The sequence below is a fragment of the Condylura cristata genome, unplaced genomic scaffold, assembly GCF_000260355.1.
Source record: "Condylura cristata isolate star-nosed mole 26May11 unplaced genomic scaffold, ConCri1.0 scaffold00002, whole genome shotgun sequence".
Classification (NCBI taxonomy): Eukaryota; Metazoa; Chordata; class Mammalia; order Eulipotyphla; family Talpidae; genus Condylura; species Condylura cristata.
Window position 1 is genome coordinate 56,329,900 of NW_004567103.1, and position 18,163 is coordinate 56,348,062.

General features: G+C 38.8%; 1 protein-coding gene across 1 annotated transcript in view; it reads right to left on the reverse strand.

Moving 5' to 3' along the window:
• Positions 1-17,909, reverse strand: part of GALNT5 (polypeptide N-acetylgalactosaminyltransferase 5) — a 39,838-nt gene extending 21,929 nt beyond the window's left edge. The window contains exons 1-3 of the mRNA XM_004674641.1: positions 15,984-17,909; positions 1,668-1,834; positions 36-155 (exon numbers count right to left, since the gene is read on the reverse strand). Of these exons, the coding sequence (XP_004674698.1) occupies positions 36-155; positions 1,668-1,834; positions 15,984-17,425 (1,729 nt within the window). The 5' untranslated portion in view covers positions 17,426-17,909. The remainder of the gene's footprint in view (positions 1-35; positions 156-1,667; positions 1,835-15,983) is intronic.
• Positions 17,910-18,163: the final 254 nt, after the last annotated feature.

Genomic DNA, 18,163 nt, shown 5'->3' on the forward strand with positions numbered 1-18,163 from the left:
AAGTAGTCAAGGGGGAAATTTTTGCAGCTTCTTACCTGTTGCTTTTTGTGCTCCTGCTAGCCTAGCTCTTATTAAGCCATGTCTTTCTTTGAGGTGAAGAATCCGAACTTTTGGAAACTGGGACATGTATTTATCCAACTTATCTTTTAAGTAGTCTGTATCAGAGTAAGGATAAAGAAACACTTCAGTTAACCAGATCTGGAGAATACCAGAATCAGCAACTTTTCACTGTCAATTTCCAAAAGTGATGACATTTACTATAGTCACTGAATTGTGTTCTTTGGCCATGATTTTATTCCTTGATGTTACTCTCTTGGATGGATTTTTTTTGGGTTCAATACTCTCAGCTGATTATTTTCTTAAATCCCAAATTCTTCATTTTGGTGTTACCAAGTTGCACGGAAAAGAGATTTCCTTTCTGAGTATTTGTCAGGACAGGCCAACTTGACCTGGTAAGAAAGAAACCTCAGGTTTCTGCACAACCTTCCTTGCTTGTAAAGGCCCTTTCCCAAGGAAGAGGTGAAACTTTTGCAAAAAGTTATTGCAGCTGCAATCCATTAAGGCTCCTTGACTTCCTACTCTAACACCCCCACTATAATTCCTCCACACCGCCCCTCTGCTCAATAGGAATATTGTTGGGGCTTTCTTGGGATATGCGTATGGGACTTACAGCCATTTCTCTGTGCTATCAACTACTGGCAGATAACCCAGGTAGGAATTGCTTCCTATACAGCTCACTTTCCTACCAATTGTAGTTTTCTAAAATAGGATCTTGAAAATCATATAAACTTCAGGTCCCACAAAGTCTAGCTCTACCATTAACAAACTGTCTACTTGCTAGTTGGATCCTTTTTCTGTATATACTTTCACACATCTTAAATGTTTTCTTTATGCCTAAACTCCAGCTGCTGGAGTTCAGTGAGATTCTGGTAGGAACTCTGCAATCTATGAAACATATACATCTTTGTGGTCATGACTAAGGCTAAGCTGCAATAGTAAGGTTGCTGGCTCTTGGTTGTTTTCTAAAATTTTCTGAAGTGAGTTGTATTTGGGGGTATTTGTAATTGTGGTGGTAAGGAAAATCCAGTGGTCTTGGGACTACTTACATGCATAAATTGTTTGCAACCCAAAAAGAGATTTCTCAGTGTAATAATAAAGGCAAATATAAAGATATTATGGATTTGAACTCTGTTAGAACCTCATCTCTCTAGTCCTATTGGCAGATTATCTTCTCAACACTTATTTAACACTTGCCGTTGAGAAAGAAGCTATAGATCTTTTATTTTTTTTTTTTTTTTGTTTTCCATAGAGTCTAACTCTAATTCTAATTATTACTAGTAAGAATTGTGGTATATTTTCTTGCTAGATTCCATAAGAAGATCATGCAATTGTACAGAATATCTAGTCTCTGAGACTTCAAAGTCCACTCTCCTAAGATTGCAATTCTTACTTGGGCAGAAAAGTCACATAGAAATCCGAAGCAGCCAACTGGTAGGCAGATCTGACTTTCTGTACCCATAGACACTTCAGTTTATGCCTCAAAGTTACCACATGAAACAATGATTTTGCATTTGTAAATGTTTATGCTTTATCAAATTACCAAGTGATTTTGCCATCTACCCCAATTGCTATTGTCTCTCAAACTTTGTGCAGAGGGGTTTTCTTACCTCTGGTGCTGAAGTCATCCACCAGCAGAATCTCCTTGATGAGGTGTGGAGGAGAACGATTGAGGACACTGTGAACAGACCTGAGGAGAGTGGACCATACCTCATCCACAAAGCACATGATGATGCTGGTGGTTGGGAGGTTATTGTGGACTAGCTGCTCCGCACACCTGGGCCGGGACACAAGAAGAACACCAGTGATGTGCTAATCAGATCCATGAGATGGTGTCAAAAGTCAGAGTATTGTGTGTGTATACACATATACTCACACTCTACCTATCACCGGGCTTCTGGTTCTCCATCAATTATTTATGTATCTGTCTCCTTGTGTATTTCTAGATGCTTATTCATCCATTTGTCCATCTGTCTATCCATCTAACTTATCTACTTATCTGTGTATCTTGCTCTACCCATCCATCTTAGTGATTTTATTGTGTACTTTTTCTTGGGGAAGGTTATAAGCAAAATAAAAGAGCAGAAGAAGAATAGTAGTTGCTAGAAAAGGATTAATAATGCCAGATAAGAGTCAATGGAAAGTTTATGCTTTTTTTTAAGTTTTAAGTGATTATTATTTTTTCCTAATATAATAGTTTATTTTTACATCATTATGTGCCTTTTTCCACCTCAGTTGTAATCCCCATAACCAAATCACCCGTGTGTCATCACCATAGTCATTCCCCCTCTCCTCCATTTTTGATCCCATTTCCTACTCCACCCCTATAAAGTATCTCTGGTATATAGTTGTTCATTATTATTTTCTCCCCTAGTCCCTTATACTCCTGCAATGAGTGAAACCATCCAATATTTTTCCTTTTCTTTCTGGGTTATTTCACTAAGCAAGTTATGCTTTTTTTAAGTGGTTAAATACTATGTCAGTTCCCACCACCGATATTCCCCACATTTTTATCCTTTGATAACTTATTGAACCTCACTGTACTTCAGTTTCCTCACCTGTAAAATGAGGTAATGGTTCTTATTCAGTAGACTTTTACTGCCTAGTGAGAATTTTCATAATGTGTCTAGCACAGTTCCTGACAGGAATTCACCAATGGTAGCTATATTAATTAGAGTATATGCCACAAGATAACACTCTTGACTTACTTAATGTTACCAATTAACTAGTTTATGACTGCCTTTCCAGCTGGTCTTCTGCCAAATGCCAAAGGAAGTATTCTTACTCCCACTCTGCATATGAATGTATTTTGGCATTAGTTATGCCAACTAGTTAAACTCTTCAACTTCTCTCTTTAGGTGTTCTTGTAGAGATTCTCTGTTGAAGAGTAGCCATAGTTGAAATCATTTTGCCGGCATAGGAATGAGAAGAGGCTACCATGGGAACTGGTATTCAGGTGGGTTGTAACTGGCCGTGGTGTATTTCCAGGCCCTGCAGTGTGTACTGCCTCCCTGTTGGCACTCCGCCCTGTCCTGCCGGTGTTACTCTGCACAAGATGGTACCCAGTGGAAACTTACAAAGAGAATTTGCCATCTTTCTAACACAGCTACTGTCAGTAATAACTAAATTATGATGATCACAAAAAATATTATAGGCAGTCTCTTATCTCAAATTGAGCCACAAATCTAAAAAGAGAAGCACCTACTTCCATTTTTACAGATGAATAATAAAAATTATGGAGAGATTAGCCCATGATTATAATGTTAGTAAATGACAAGAGTTGGGATTCAAATTCCAGTCCAGTCTGGCTTTAGAAGTAACCATTCAGGAAGTCGTAAGTTCACCAGAAGAAAGGCAGCTGGCAGTCGGTGTGGCATTTGTGAGAGCAGATGCTTCTGCAGATAGCATTGCTACCCTTTTCTTACTCTGTCACTACGGAATAGATAAGGGTAAAACCATTATAGTACCGTACATTTGCATGCTGCTTTACAATTGGAAAAGTACTACTATATATGTAGTTAAATTCAATTTTCATGACATCTGCTTGAGATACATATTATTACACATTTTTTGAAAAGAACAAACTGAAACTTGAGAAATTAAATGACTTACCCAATATCATTCACCTAGAAAGGCTATGTGGAGAAATGTGAACAAATTGTTTTCATCCCACTGCACTATGTTGGTTTTTCTGTATTAAGAGTATGGGTTTTGGAATCTGATAGGTATGTGGGCAGCTAGCATTACCCCTAAATTACTGGTAGGCTTGGATAAATTGTACTTCTTCGATGCTGATTGCCAACTATAAAGCAGAGATGAAGAATCTACTTTTTGTGTAAGATTAAATGCCATTAGTATGTGAAGCTCAAAATATATCTCACACAGAGAAGGTATTTAAGAAATGGTAGGTAAATCCATGTGTGGTCTATAATTTCATTAGTTCTCTAAGATGGTTGGTCATTAAAATAACTCATGCAGGGAGCTCCCTATTGGTCATCAGGTTAAAGCGCAGCACCACAAAGCAGCAATTGTTTCAGTGCTAGTTCGATCCCTGGCCATGGAGGTGACCCTCATGGTGCAGCAGACCTCTCCTGTCTCTCTTGCTGCTCCCCTCAGCAGTGTTCTTCATCATTCTGCCTGTTGTCAATCTGCCTGTTTTTCTCCCCACTCTGTCTCCAGTGAATCCTCTCACTGCCCCGCAATTCTGGCCTGTTCCCCAGTTCTGTATGCATAAATAAATAAATCTTAAAAAAAACATGCACCATTGGGGAAAAAAAAATACATATTGAGTACCCAGGAAATTCTAAATAAGGCCTGAGAATTTGTGTATTTAAAAGGAAACAAGCAAAATTACAATTATCGACATGTTGTGAATAAGCCAGCTTGGGAATTTGAACTCTTTAAAATAAGATTTATTTTAACTTCAAGAGACAGAGAGATTTATTCTCCTTATCATTTGTGGCTTATTTTTTCAAGAGTAAATTGAGGGTAGGCAGTAGCATGTCCAGAATCTTCAAGTGATGTAATATCAAAATAACACATTTTGAACAGGTATTTTGATTTAGTGATAAATCATCTAGTGTTAATATAAACTTGTAAGCAGCTTAAACTAACCTGATTCTATACCACCAATCCAGCACTGGAAAATAGGAATTATATGAGGTTCCTGACTTTATTCCTGGCCAGTTTTACTTTCCTATAGCTACTACACCAAATTACTGATTATTTCCTTATATTTCTTCAGTTTATCTATTTTTATATTCTCATTAACTATGAGCAGAATGAACATTCCAGGACACACCTTCAACACATTGCCTGAAATTTTCCTTTACTATATATCCAAGTTTATAATTTTAAAGCTCTCCCACCCACACAACTGTAAGACACAATTCAGCCAGGTTTTCTGTCACTACATGATTGTGGATCAGCATTCTTCCTATTCCTAGTAATGTGTCCAGTTTCCTTCTGAACTTTCTGAAGCACTTAGAATGTTCTCTATCTTCTATCAGCATTCTGTTCAACATATTTGTATTCTCAAAATGACAGAAGCTCTTTTTTTTTTTTTTTTTGCCATGCTCCTTAATTACTTCAAAGCCCTTACCAGAAGAATCTTTAACATCTATATTTCTACATACAATATCTAGAATGCAATCCAGGCTTTGTCATGATTCTCAATTCTTTCAACCTCTTTCTATCCAATTTTTTTTGATAAAAAAGAAAAATAACTAGAAAAAGAGGAAAGGATAAGAATTTAGAATTTCCAAGCACTAGATACAAGATTATATATTTGATTGCACAGTCATCAATAATTCCAACAAGTCACAGACAATGTTAATACTAGACAAACTTTAGACTCTGGAAATTTTTTCATAAGGCAAAAAATCTCTAATATGAGATTCTAAATCTCAGCATTTTGATAGTTAACAATACCAAAAATGATGTGATTTAAGTTTTGAAGGAGAGAACAGTAGGATTAGAGTACAATGAATTTAGAATAAAAGGAATTTAGAATAAAAGGAAGATGAGGGAGTGGAGGCTATTTTGTGGACCACTTTAAGAGGAAACTAGAAAAAACATTGGTTAGTGAGGTGAGGTACACAACAAATTTGTTATTCCAGTTTCTTCTCCCTCTGCCTAGTAGAGTTTCAGGGAAGGTGCAAGTAGAGTTGAGAGTTGAAAGAATTCATGACTGACAAGCTTATTGGTGGGGCAAGTCCTCTCTCTTAGCATAAAATCAAACTTCCAGTGGCTGCTGGCTTAGTTGACAGATATTGCCTTCATGATTATTTTCATGGCAAGCTTCTGTTCACTTAGAAATACCTAATTACATTGGAAAATGAAATGGAAGAGTTACCAAGCTAACACAGATGAAACTTTTGTATTATAAAGTAGTAGATTTTTGGTCTGTTTCAGAAAGAAGTTCTAAGAAGTGTTATATTGCTAACAGTTCAAAATTAGAGATAGAAAAAGCCCTTGGATTTGAAAAATTTTGGGAAGGTCACCTTCATTCATCAAACACCTGATCCTCCATTCTCCTTCATCTGTCATGTTACCTTCATTTCTCCATTAGACACCCATTTGGATGAATCATGAAAGAGTCCTCTAAGTAACTAGGACCCATGCCAATTATTGACAAACATATATTTAGATGTATTTAAGGAATTACATTTAAGATGACCCAGTGGAAGGCTAAATGTGGAGATTTAAGCAGCAGTAGTGCATAGGAAGAGGGATCATAGAAGGAGATATAAGAGGTTTCAAATACAAAGTTTCAGAGTTTGCCTTGGCTTGAGTGGCTTTAAAATATTTAGTAAGTGGTGTCCTGCATTACTAGATGGATTAAATATGTTTCTAGGGGTCTAGAAAAAACAGCTTCCTTGTTTTGTTCAAGGTGCTGTAGGTCAGATGAGATAGGCATTAAGCTTTATTAACTCTTCCCCATTCTTGTAAACTGACAGCTAGTTTCCATAGGTTGTAAAAATTATTTCAAGTTTTTCCTATACTGAACTAAGTTTCCTTTCTACTTATTTACCCATTGAAAACCTTATTTTCTGTTGTATTGGAAGTAGTTGCAGATAAAATCAAATCTAATTTAAATCCAAGATTTTTCTGGGTTTGTAATTTTTTTTTGAGTTTCAGAAATCTTATTTCTATCTGTTATGCCCATTCATTATACAAGTTAGGTAGTTAGAGTCTACAGGTTCCATGATGTCTTTAAAAACTAACCCAAAATTTTGAATAAGTCTAGAGTGAGCTTACTGCCGTCATCCTAAGTACTGAAAACAAATTAGAAACTCAATTATGGGGATTTCACCAACCTGCATAGAGTTGACATACTTCTGTGACTGGACAGAAAGAATCTGGGCTTGAGAGGGATGACAAGGCACTAAGTTTTGAATCTCTGCTAACATTTATTGGCTACATGACCATGCACAAGTCATGTAACTTTCCAGAACCTTAGATTCTTCACTTTTAGGATGATGACAATTACAATAACTTCACCCCAGAAGGTCTTTGAAAAATGTATGAGATATTGGGTAGAAAAATACTTATAAGATCCATTGCAAAAATCCAGCATGAGGACCTAGGTTTATCCACAATGCAAATACACACATTTTGCAAGGCGCTCTGCCCTTTTCTAAGACAGCCCTTTAATTCAAATCTATCAAGGCTCATCATTTATCAAGAGACTCAGGAAGTGATGTGTTTCACCTTCTGAGCTCTGTGCGCTGAATGCTCAGCCACTAACCTGATTTGAATGTAGCCTATCAAATAAAGAAGGTTTCAAATCAGAAGATTGAGGGAATGATAACATTCTCTTATTTCTATGAATTTTTCATTTTATTCCAAAGCAGTCAAAATGCACTATGTGGGTCAAGTCTCAGTTTTCTCAGGTTTGAACAGAAGGTCGAGGAGAATATTTTCTCAGCTTCTATTTGCAATTCAACTACTGCCTCAATGGGAGTCTTCAGGGGTCTTCAATCCCCAAGCACTTGTATCTCTGGGAGGATCAGAAGGAGAATGGAAAGTCAGCTGAGGAGCTCGCTTTGAAGTTATATTCTTTTCTGTAAGACCTTAGAGTTATTGGTGATTCTTTTCGTCTCACTGATAAGAGGGTTTGGCTACATAAAAATTTACTTTTAGGTTTTGTTCTTTCCAAAGTAGACTACTACTGACATTTAGCCAGAATCACTTGGCTGCTGCTTTAGGTTTCAGTCTTACTCACCATCTCTCCTCCAAAGATCTTAGTAAGCTGAAGGTAACTGTATATGCCAACAAAGCTACTGGACTTGGGCTTAGAAATATAAATCACCAGCATCAATATTCACCACTTTAACAATAGTCTATTTTGAGCAGGCAGCTGTCAGAGTGAAATTGGAATGAAGGAAGAGTAGGAGGTAGTGTGAAGTGGCAGAAATAGTTCTTGTGGAGGTTAGGGCACCTTTGGGATAGTTCTGCCTGCCCTACAGTGCATGACCTCGGACCATCTTTCTCTTCTCAAAATCTGTCACATAAGCAACTGGGTAAGATCACTTTGGAAGTTTCCTCTTGCATTAACATTCTGTGACTTTGTTTGCAACTTCAGCCTCGTTCATGCACAAATCCTTCTTTCTGGGTCCTGAGACCCCTGAGAAAAGGCAAATTAAATCATTCTATGACTTTCAAATCTTTCATGTTTCACCACTGGTCCTTTGGAGAGTCTATACAAGAATTCTGCTTATGTCTGTGGTCTCATTTACATTCTCACCACTGTCCCCCACTCCAGACCTTTTACACTTTGATTTTTTTTTAAAGATTTATTTATTTATTCGTACAGTAGAACTGGGGTACAGGCCAGAGATGCGGAGGGTGAGAGGATTCACCAGAGACAGCGTGGGGTACAGAACAGGCAGATCGACAAAGTACACTGCTGAGGGGAGCAGCGGGCGGGTCAGGAGAGGTCTGCCGCGCCATGTGGATCTCCTCCACGGCAAGCGGGGATCGAACTCATGCAGAAGTGGCTTAAGCTTCTTTGTGCTGTGCTTTAACCCACTGCATCACCTGGGAGGGCCCGATTCACTTTGATTTTTTAAAAAAATTCTATTTATACATACAGAACTGGGGTACAGGTCAGTGGTGTGGGGGTGGTGAGAGGATTCATTAAAGACAGAGGGGGAGTACAATAGGCAGATGGACATAGTACACTGCTGAGGGGAGCAGCGGGCGGGTCAGGAGAGGTCTGCCACGCCATGTGGGTCACCTCAGGGGCCAGGGATAGAACTTACACTGAAGCAGCTGCAGCCAGCTTGTGGTGCTTTGTCCTAACATGTTGTGTCCTAACCTGTTATGCCACCAGGGAGGGACGCCTCGGTTTCTTAATGGATCATTCTTTTTACTGTTTCCCAGCTCTCTAACTCTTTCCCTTCTCTGCAAACACTTTGGCCCTCTCTCAGGTCAGGCTTGGCTTTTCTCTTCTTTCCTCCGCTAGTACCCTGTATTTGTTTCTGCAGAACATTTTTCTCTATAGGCAGGGCTGGGCCCCATTGTTGGACTTCATAATAGGAACCCACATATTTGGTCACTTCTAAGCTGCAGTTGTTGGGCAGTCTAAAAGAATCACCTTTGTTTGGTACTTTATAAAAAGTGATTTCCCATAATTTCTCTCTCATTAGACACTTGGCATGCAAATCTTAATTCCTTCATACACCTCTGGCCCATACATAAAGAGAGATGTCTGAATTTCTTCCAGAGTCCTATGATTATAAGAAAAAAGGAGGAGCCATCTTCTATGGGGAAAGCACTACAATGAGAAGTTAAGAAATTTTTTTGAATTCCATCTGCTGTGTGGAACAGAAGATACACCATTTGTTCTAGGAGAGTCTCACATTTCCATCTCATCAATAAAATACTGAAAGGTAGTATGTCATTCGTAGTGTTCCCTGTGAGGATGGGTTTGAAGTAGAAACAAACATACATGTAAAACCTACACGTGTGTACACGTACACACATGTACACATCCAAACACACAGTATCACTGTCAGGGACATAAATGATTACTCTTTTGCTGAGACTCAGGCTTATATTCAGAGAGAGCCTCTACAGCCCAAGTGGAGGAGATGATGGTCATTATGAGGAAGAGTAGCTGCCGCTGGAGACAGCCAGCCTTGTTGGTACAGATTTTTACTAAGTGAAGACTAGCCAGGAGATTAGGAATTCAGCCTCAACTTGACCATTTGTGATCCATGGACATTTGGGTAAGTAACTGCCTCTCCCTGCTTTTTCCCCTAATATGTTAATAGAGAAATGGAATATATGTTATCAATTGGCAGAGTTGTTGGAAAGATGAAAAGGATGATGTACAGGAAAGATGAAAGGACCCTGGCTGGCGGGTCTAGTATGTCCAGCTTGCGATAGGCAGTGAATAGACAGACATCACATGAAATGAGTTATTTGTTAAATCTGAAATCACAGCTTCCTCTTTAAGTCTCAGTTTCTCTGTAAGCAAAGCTGGGATGATCACTGCCTGCCTCAAGGAATGGTTTAAAGATCAAAATGAGAAAGCAAATCATAAAGACCCTTGCAAATACTGATTCTCTCTGTTGCTCCGTGTCACTGATCTATAAACCAACATTTTACAAAGAGTGCTAATAGAGAAGATAATTTAGTTTGGAATAATAGAAAAAAATTTAATATAGAAAAGACTGAAAAAAGGTACTTTCATTTTGAAAGTAAGCTACAAACAACTCCTAAAAATGCTATTACTGGCCCTCCCTGTGGTGCAGCGGGTTAAAGCACAGCACTAAGAAGCTAAAGCCACTTCCGCATGGGTTCAATTCCCGCCTGCCCCAGAGGTGACCACATGGCATGGCAGACCTCTCCTGACCTGCTCGCTGCTCCCCTCAGCAGTGTACTTCGTCAATCTGCCTGTTCTGCTCCCCACTCTGTCTCTGGTGAAGCCTCTCACCACCCCTGAACCTCTGGCCTGTACCCCAGTTCTGTAAGCACAAATAAATCTTTAAAAAAAAATGCTATTATCCTCAAATTTTCTGACCCTTGACTGTATTGTAAAAGGGACAGCTTAGAGTAGCCCCATGGGAAGTTGCTTTCTGCTCCCCAAGTATCAGGGGCAACATTATGGAAAGAATTTGATAAAATTAGGTTGATAGTTAAATTAGGCCATAGATTAGAAATATAAAACTGAAGTGTAAAAAGGTGTGAATTCCTCCATTTACTAATGAATCTCTCCCAGAAATATTTCTAGGGTGTTGGCAGTATTTTGGAGTAAACGTCACTGATTTGCTTTAACATTTCACAGTTTTACATTCATTAGGCACTATTTAGCTGCTTTCCTCTCTTTTAGTAGCAGAAATGTGTTTTAGTTCCTCTGAAACTCTCCTTATTATTCCCCTAGTTATAGAGAATTTGATAAATACAGTGTTATGGAAAGAGTATTAAAGAGCTCTAGAATAATCTTTTGGCCATTATTAGCCTTAGTTATGCTGTAGCCTGAACTTTTAAACAAATTTTGCTTTTTATTTCCTGCTCTGTGCCTTGACTTTTCAGTGAAATTGTGCACTGTGTTCTAATATACACATACATACAAATGCACATATAATGCAAATGCACTAGTATGTTATGTACAGCCAGGGAAAGAAAGCTGAAAATAACCCCACTCCCTTTTTCTTTTTCTTTTTTTTAAGATTTATTTATTTATGCATACAGAATTAGGGTACAAGCCAGAGGTGCAGGGATGGTGAGAGGATTCACCAAAGGCAGCCATTTGGCTCATCTCTGGGGTGGGGATCAAACTCACACTGAAGCGGCTATGGCTAGCTTGCAGTATTGTGTCCAAACCCCTTACGCCACCAGAAATAGCCCTGAAAATAACACTTTAAGTCCTTCTTGTGAAGGTTTTTTTTTTTGCTTTCCTGTTTTGTTTCTGAGGGAAGTCTCCAGTCTTCCCCAGTCAATTGTACATAATATTCTCCCATCACTATTAGTCACAAAAACAGTTTCATTTCATTAAAATATATAAAAATGCAAAAATGGAAGCTCATTAACTTTAAAATTTTTCTTTCTCCTCCTCAATTCATTAATTATGATTTTTGAGCACACTAGGATTAGGAGTGTGGAGGATGAGTTGAAAGTAAGTCTCCAGAGTTGGCTTTTCTCCCCCTCAGCAATTTAGACTTGTTTGTGGCAAATGCATGGAGCTATCTTTTGTTATTCATATGTGCCAAAAAGAAAATTCTCTTTAGCTGTGTAGGAAAGAATCAAATTATTGGTTGGCAAACTCAGCTCTTGGCTAAAAGAATAAGACTAATTTTAATTGCTTTATTGAGAGGTGCGCCAGGATACTATAGGAAAAGCAAGGCATTAAATTAAGCAATCAAATAGCAAAATGACGACATAGCAGTGGTAGAAGAGCATGCTGTAATTCTTACTGTACTTTGAAAACTAAATGCTGGCAGCAAAAATTTCTTTGAGTCATTTTTTCTCTAAATACATCTTCAGGAAGTGCACTCTGAAAACAAGTTCATATTTGGACACCCATCTTAACGATAACTGTCTGGCAAAAGATACAGACTAATCCAAAGAGAATTATCCTGCATTTTCAGTAGCTAGGACTCTGGTTGAACAAAACTCATGTGTGTATATTGATTATTATAGTCTGAAACAAAATTTAATAGTAAGTGGAATAGCAATAAGGATTAGCTTTTAATAATTACAGGATTAAGTATAGAATGTTAAAATAACCATGCAAATCATTTATTTGAAGTATATTTTATAAACAAAATTTTTGAATAAAAATGAAATTATATTTTACTTTTTGATATAAAAACAGTCTTACATGCAAAAGAAGGCAGCTTTCTTCCTTGAAAGTCAAAACATTGAAATTAAAAACCAAACAACAAAAATGTGAGCTAAACGATAAATTGAATTAATGAGTAGATCAGGGAGTTAAACAGGATGCTTGATACTAACATATTTCATATATTCAAAATGAAAATTAAATTGACATTAATTTATAAAAAGACTGCAAGCTTCATTCTCATGTATTTTAAAAAAATAGTATCAGTTTTCAAAAATCATTCAGAGAAACACATCTTTTAAAATCATACTGTACAAAGTGTTTTTTTTTTTTCCATTGCTCACTCAACTGTGTACCTTACTGAGGGAGTAGAAAATAAGGCAAAAACCAGTTTCCATCAAAAGTTTATAATTTCACTAAAAGGCAAAACAGATTCTCAAGACTGTAGTTAGTGAAGAACATACAAGGAGTATTTCTGAACAATACATGAAGGTTATTGGAAGTTAGAAATCATTGTTAAATTATGGTCCAAGTGGAGATAAGGTTGAGTTGGAGTCCGAAGATTGTCACATTGAGATGTGTGGGAAAAAGTGATGAGGAACCTGGAAGTGTGACTCCCTGCAGGAGATGGTGGGCAGGGGCCTGTAGTACAACATCAGGGGGTGGTAAGGAACAAATTGTGTAGACACTAACTTTCCTTATTCTGAGGCCCCACTTGGGAAGAATGCCACCTGCAGAAAACCACAGCTGGACTGCCAGGCGCAGGAACATGGGAGACACTGAAAAGGAGGCTTGGGGAGAATTCCAGTGGCCATAAGTTCTTGGGCTCTTGGAAAAGTCCATGATTGCATCTCAGCATTTTAGAAATGGTTCTTTGGGTTCCTTAGGAAAGGGGGAAAAGACAAGTTTGGAAAAAGGATCTGATTTTAGGGCGAGAGAATGGAAAATTGTGCGGGAAATTCTGTTTGTCTACTCTCCCTATTAATGCCAGCCTCTTCCTACCACACTAGTCAAATCATCCTTATGAAGATGTTAACTAGTAGCTAGTTAATTCTTCCTGTGGAGAATTAAATTTACATGTACTAGTGAATTTGTGGTTTTATCCTTTTTCAGTTTAGTCTGGATTCAGTAGACACTTGTGATGTGTCAGTAACTGTGATAATCTGTGATAGTGAACTTTTGCAAAGGCACTAAGGGAGATACATATTCCTCAAAACTCTTAAAATTTTATTGTTTCAGTCAGTGGGCTGCTACAGTAGCTAATTTTAAGACAAATCCTCCTGTGTTCTTAGGATCTCAAGTGTTCTCATAAACACATACATGCTTACATACACTCACACATTTTCCTATTGTAGTCTCCAACAATTTTTCCCTTATACTGTCTTTTAAAATTTGTTATCTGAAAAATCTTATTGTTTGGAAAACATTATTCCAAGTGGTGCCAATTTGATGAATGAAGCATTTTTTTCATTTGTAATTTATTGCAATTTTTATCCATATGAACACATATATTTGCACATATTTGTAGTTAAGTAAAAGAAAGCAATTGTTTATTGAAAAGAAATGTGATTTATCCTTTTTCAAGGAAGAGTGGCATAGAAGGGCTATAAAACCTTCAGGGTTCCCATATGGAGGGGCTCAAACTGTCACCTTTAACTCATTTGTGGAGTAGGACATCTGACAAGCAGTTAGTTACCTGAGAGCACCTCTGTTTGTCCAAGGTGGGGTGTGTGATAAGAGGGAGGGGACATGGTCACATGTTGTCTGACTCATCTCTAAGCACACATGCCAGTTTCTCCTACAGTCAGGACAGATTCTAACTGCAGTATCCCTGGACTGCAACCCTTAACTTCCACAGTTTGAAAACCAGCAAGCACTGGGAGTCATTGAGGCTACAGTAAGCCATATGCATGATAACACCACTATTGCTTGACTTTGACCCTCACACAATTGCCTTTTTTCTGGTTCTGAACTGCAGCTGTGCTTCTGTATGGTGTCTGCTTCTTCCCCGGGCTCCAGAACAGTCTGCCAGGTCACCAAAGGGAAGTTAATGTGAAGCTACTTTAACTGCTTCACCCGCGGCCTTTTATGTTCAAAGCTGACATATTTGTAAACTACATAGATATATCTGGTATATAATGTGTAGGATTTCATTATCACAGCTGGTCCAACATGATTTTATGATCCTTTTGGGGGGTAATTTAGCAAAAGATGGGAGATAAACAGCACAGCATAGTTTTAAGTATGGATTCTAATTATTCTTCTATAATTACTAGTTCTATGACAAGATAATGTCTCAGAGCTTCAGTTATCTCTTCTTTATTTTGGATATGTCTGTGTTCTCCCCAAAGTCATGAGTTTCGCCAAGATGAAGAACACCAATGACACCCCTTTCCTAAGTTAGTGTGTGGCTGAGAGTACATTACTGGTATCAAAGAGCTGAAAATGCCTCCTGTAGCTGACATAACAATGAAGAGGCTCCTCTTCTGACGTTAACACTCATCTAAATCTTCCTTCTACTTAGTAATCACAAAGTACTATAACAGCCTGCCAAGGGTCCCATTTACATCCCATATACATTTAGACTGAATTTTCCATTCACTTATTTAAACATTGAACATCAAGGCATACACAGAGTTGGATAGTAAATATACAGCCACAAAAGCACCCTCCTTTAGAGTGGGCCAAAAAGTGGAAACTCATCTTACTTGAATTGGATCAAATGTTGTGACTTGATCTACCTTTGGGTGATACAACTAATGAAATTTAATTCTCTGAAGAGCTGGTAGCACAAAGCTTTAGAGTTGTGCTACCTTGGGAAAGTGACATAACTTCTGAACACACCTAATCTGTGAATCTAAGCCCATTAAGAGAGTCCTCCTCTTTTCTAGGGCTCTTATGAAATTCATCTGATGTGAATGAATACAGCCTCATTCTAAATAGTGAAACTCTAGAAACATAAGTGGTGATTATGCTTTTGTATGTCCTAAAGGTATTTGAAAGTTATTGACTGCCTTTTCCTCAACATTACTTTTCTTGTATAACCGAATTCCTGAAATGTTTACCAGCCCACCTACAAAGAACATTCAATTTTATGCAGTAAAATCACTTATTCATTTACTATTATGGTGTTCATTACTCATGATTAGGCAGAATTCTGCTGGTTAAGGTATAATTCTGAGGAGGCCTAGAAGATTCCTCCTCTGTGCTCCTGACAAAGTTATTTATTCCTGACAAAGTTGCTAATAATGAAAAGTTCTGATATTGAAAATTAACTTACTTGTCACTGTTTTAATGTAATTACACATTGGTTCTGCCATTCATAATACATTCTTATTATGAATTGAGTTCACCTAATCATTTTAATAGATTTTCAATTGAGGAAAAGAAATGGAACATGAGTGAATAGGGCTTAAGACTTAAGTCTCAGAGAAATAAATGTAAAAAGAAAACTGCAGTATGCACTTTAGAATTTGTCTTTATGTAGATAGTGGAATACTTGGACTTTTTATCATTTATATAGTTTTAATCCTCTCGGTGACAAAAATCACACAAAAATATCTAGAAATAAATTTTCTCTCTCTAGATACCCTACATATGGGGTCTGAAGAGAGAGAAGAGGAATGGCTCTTACCCAGCAGGTCTTGTGTCTTCAATGGCTCTGTCCACTGGGATCAAATCACTAAGATAGACATTGAAGTTTCCTTCTTTCCATCTTCTTTCTGCTTCCTTCTCCTTTCCACGGGGAACGACTACAGGACGCCCAAACTGACCTGGAGCTTTGGGGTCCCTTGGAGAAAGTGTCACATCAATTCTCCATACAGGGTGCATTCCATCATCGTCAGGTAAAGGGGCTTTTGGTTGACTTTGGTTAGGTTCCATAGGCTGGAACTTGGCAGCCAAGTTGATTCCTGTTGCCTCTTGCCCCCCAGTTAAGGCTTGCTTGCTTTGAAACACTGTTGCTCTCTGTAGAGCAAGTGAAAAGAAAGATGCTTCACTTCTATTTCTGGAAATGTGTTTCCTTTGGCTTTGACCCAATACTGTAGGAAATATAGTTTTGGTTTTAGCATTGAAGACCTCTCTGGTGTCTGTGTTTAGTTCCTCTTTGGTTCTAATCACAACATGGCTTTCAGAGAAATTGAGTTTCTTCCCACCATCCACTTTGGCTCCATTATCCTTTGGCAAGCCTCCCAACTGTGTCTCATTAATAGATTGCTTCTTTAAGTGATTTGAATTGGCAACAGATTTAGAAAAGGGAAGGCTCTTATTGGCTGTGTGTTTATTTGCATTTAGTTCTTTGCTCTGAATCTCGGTTTTATTTAAGGGTATGGCTCCCTTAGATTTTGGCACTGGTGGGCTGGCAGGGCGTGTCTTCTCATTTGCTACTGCCTGTGATTGCTGCTTTGAGCTGTCAGTAGTAAGACTGGTCACAGTCAGGTTGTGTTCAGCTGCTTGTTTTGATGTGTCACTGCTGAAACTATGACTCTTCAGGGCCTCTTGATTTATATCCACAGGTCCTGTGTGTACAGATATTTTGACCGGAAGAGTTCTTCTTGCTGCTACAAATGCAGTTTTCTGAGCCCCCTGAGGTGTCTTTGGTGTTATGGGAGGAGAGGAGGCTTCGGATTTGATGTGTTGTGTCTCTGTTTTTTGCTTGGTAAAAGTCACTGGGAGGCTTTGCAGATGCGCAGAATGCCACAGAGGTACAACTTTGTCTTTTCCTGAGGCATTCTGCATTTTTCTTTCTCTCTGGATTGGGTCCAAGTCATCCTCAACCTTGAGCACATTCTCCTCAGTCTTTCTAAAGTTCTTTTTGCTCCGTATACCCTTCTTATATCTGTTTAGGGGGTGCTTCATATCCTTCGTGCTGCTGTAAAGAACCTTCATTTGGCCTGGCTTTACTTTGAATCCTATCTGCTCTCTTCTGATGATATGTTCCTTGAGGACGCGAGTATTTATCTCACTGAATGAGAGGCGGAGAGCTGCCATGTCAAAAAGTAGCCAGACGACAGAAGCTACAAATATAAATGCCAGGACGCGCCCACTTCCTCGGAAAAACTTTCGGATTTTGTTCATGGTACAAAGGGGTCCCTTGCAGTCTGCCCTCCCTTTGAGCCTGCTTACCTTGAGTGGAGAGGGAGCTGAAGTAGCAGCAGCAGCAACAGCAGCAGCAGACTTGCCAGAAAGCGCCCCCCTCCCCCGGAACAGCAGGAAGCAGCGGTCCAAGGGGAACGCTCAGCTCCTACCCCTTGTCAGTCTGCCTGCGTGGCATTTCATAGCAGAGCATGTGTGCCTGCTCAGCTGGCCCCTGGCTAAAACCCTGCTAAACGCTGGCCTTGGGTAACTCTGGGAGCAGTTGATTGCAGCCACCAGACAGTTCAACCTATCACTGGTCTTGTCTCTGTGAGCCCAAGTTCACCTCTAGAGTCCAAGGAAAGGTGGGGGCCAGGCTGGCGCTGCGGCTTCTCTCCTCCCAATCCTCGGTCTGCACGCTGTAACTCAACACCACTTCTCATAAGGAAAACATTTTCAAGTCATTACCCAGAAAACTTCATTCAGCTCTCACCTTCCTTGTTATGTGAGAGTATGTGTGCTTTAAGGGCAATTAAACGGAAAGAAAGCTATCTAATTTAGAGGGCATGTGTTCTTGGTTTGTGACCCCACCTACCCCATGCTATTTATTAACCCTCTTGTACCCAGCCTCCCAGTGATCTGAGTCATTAATTACTGGCCTTAATGTTTTAGAATTAAGAGGCCGCAGCTTAAAGAAGCAGGCTAGCATTACCTTACCACCAGAAGGGAGGTTTACTTATT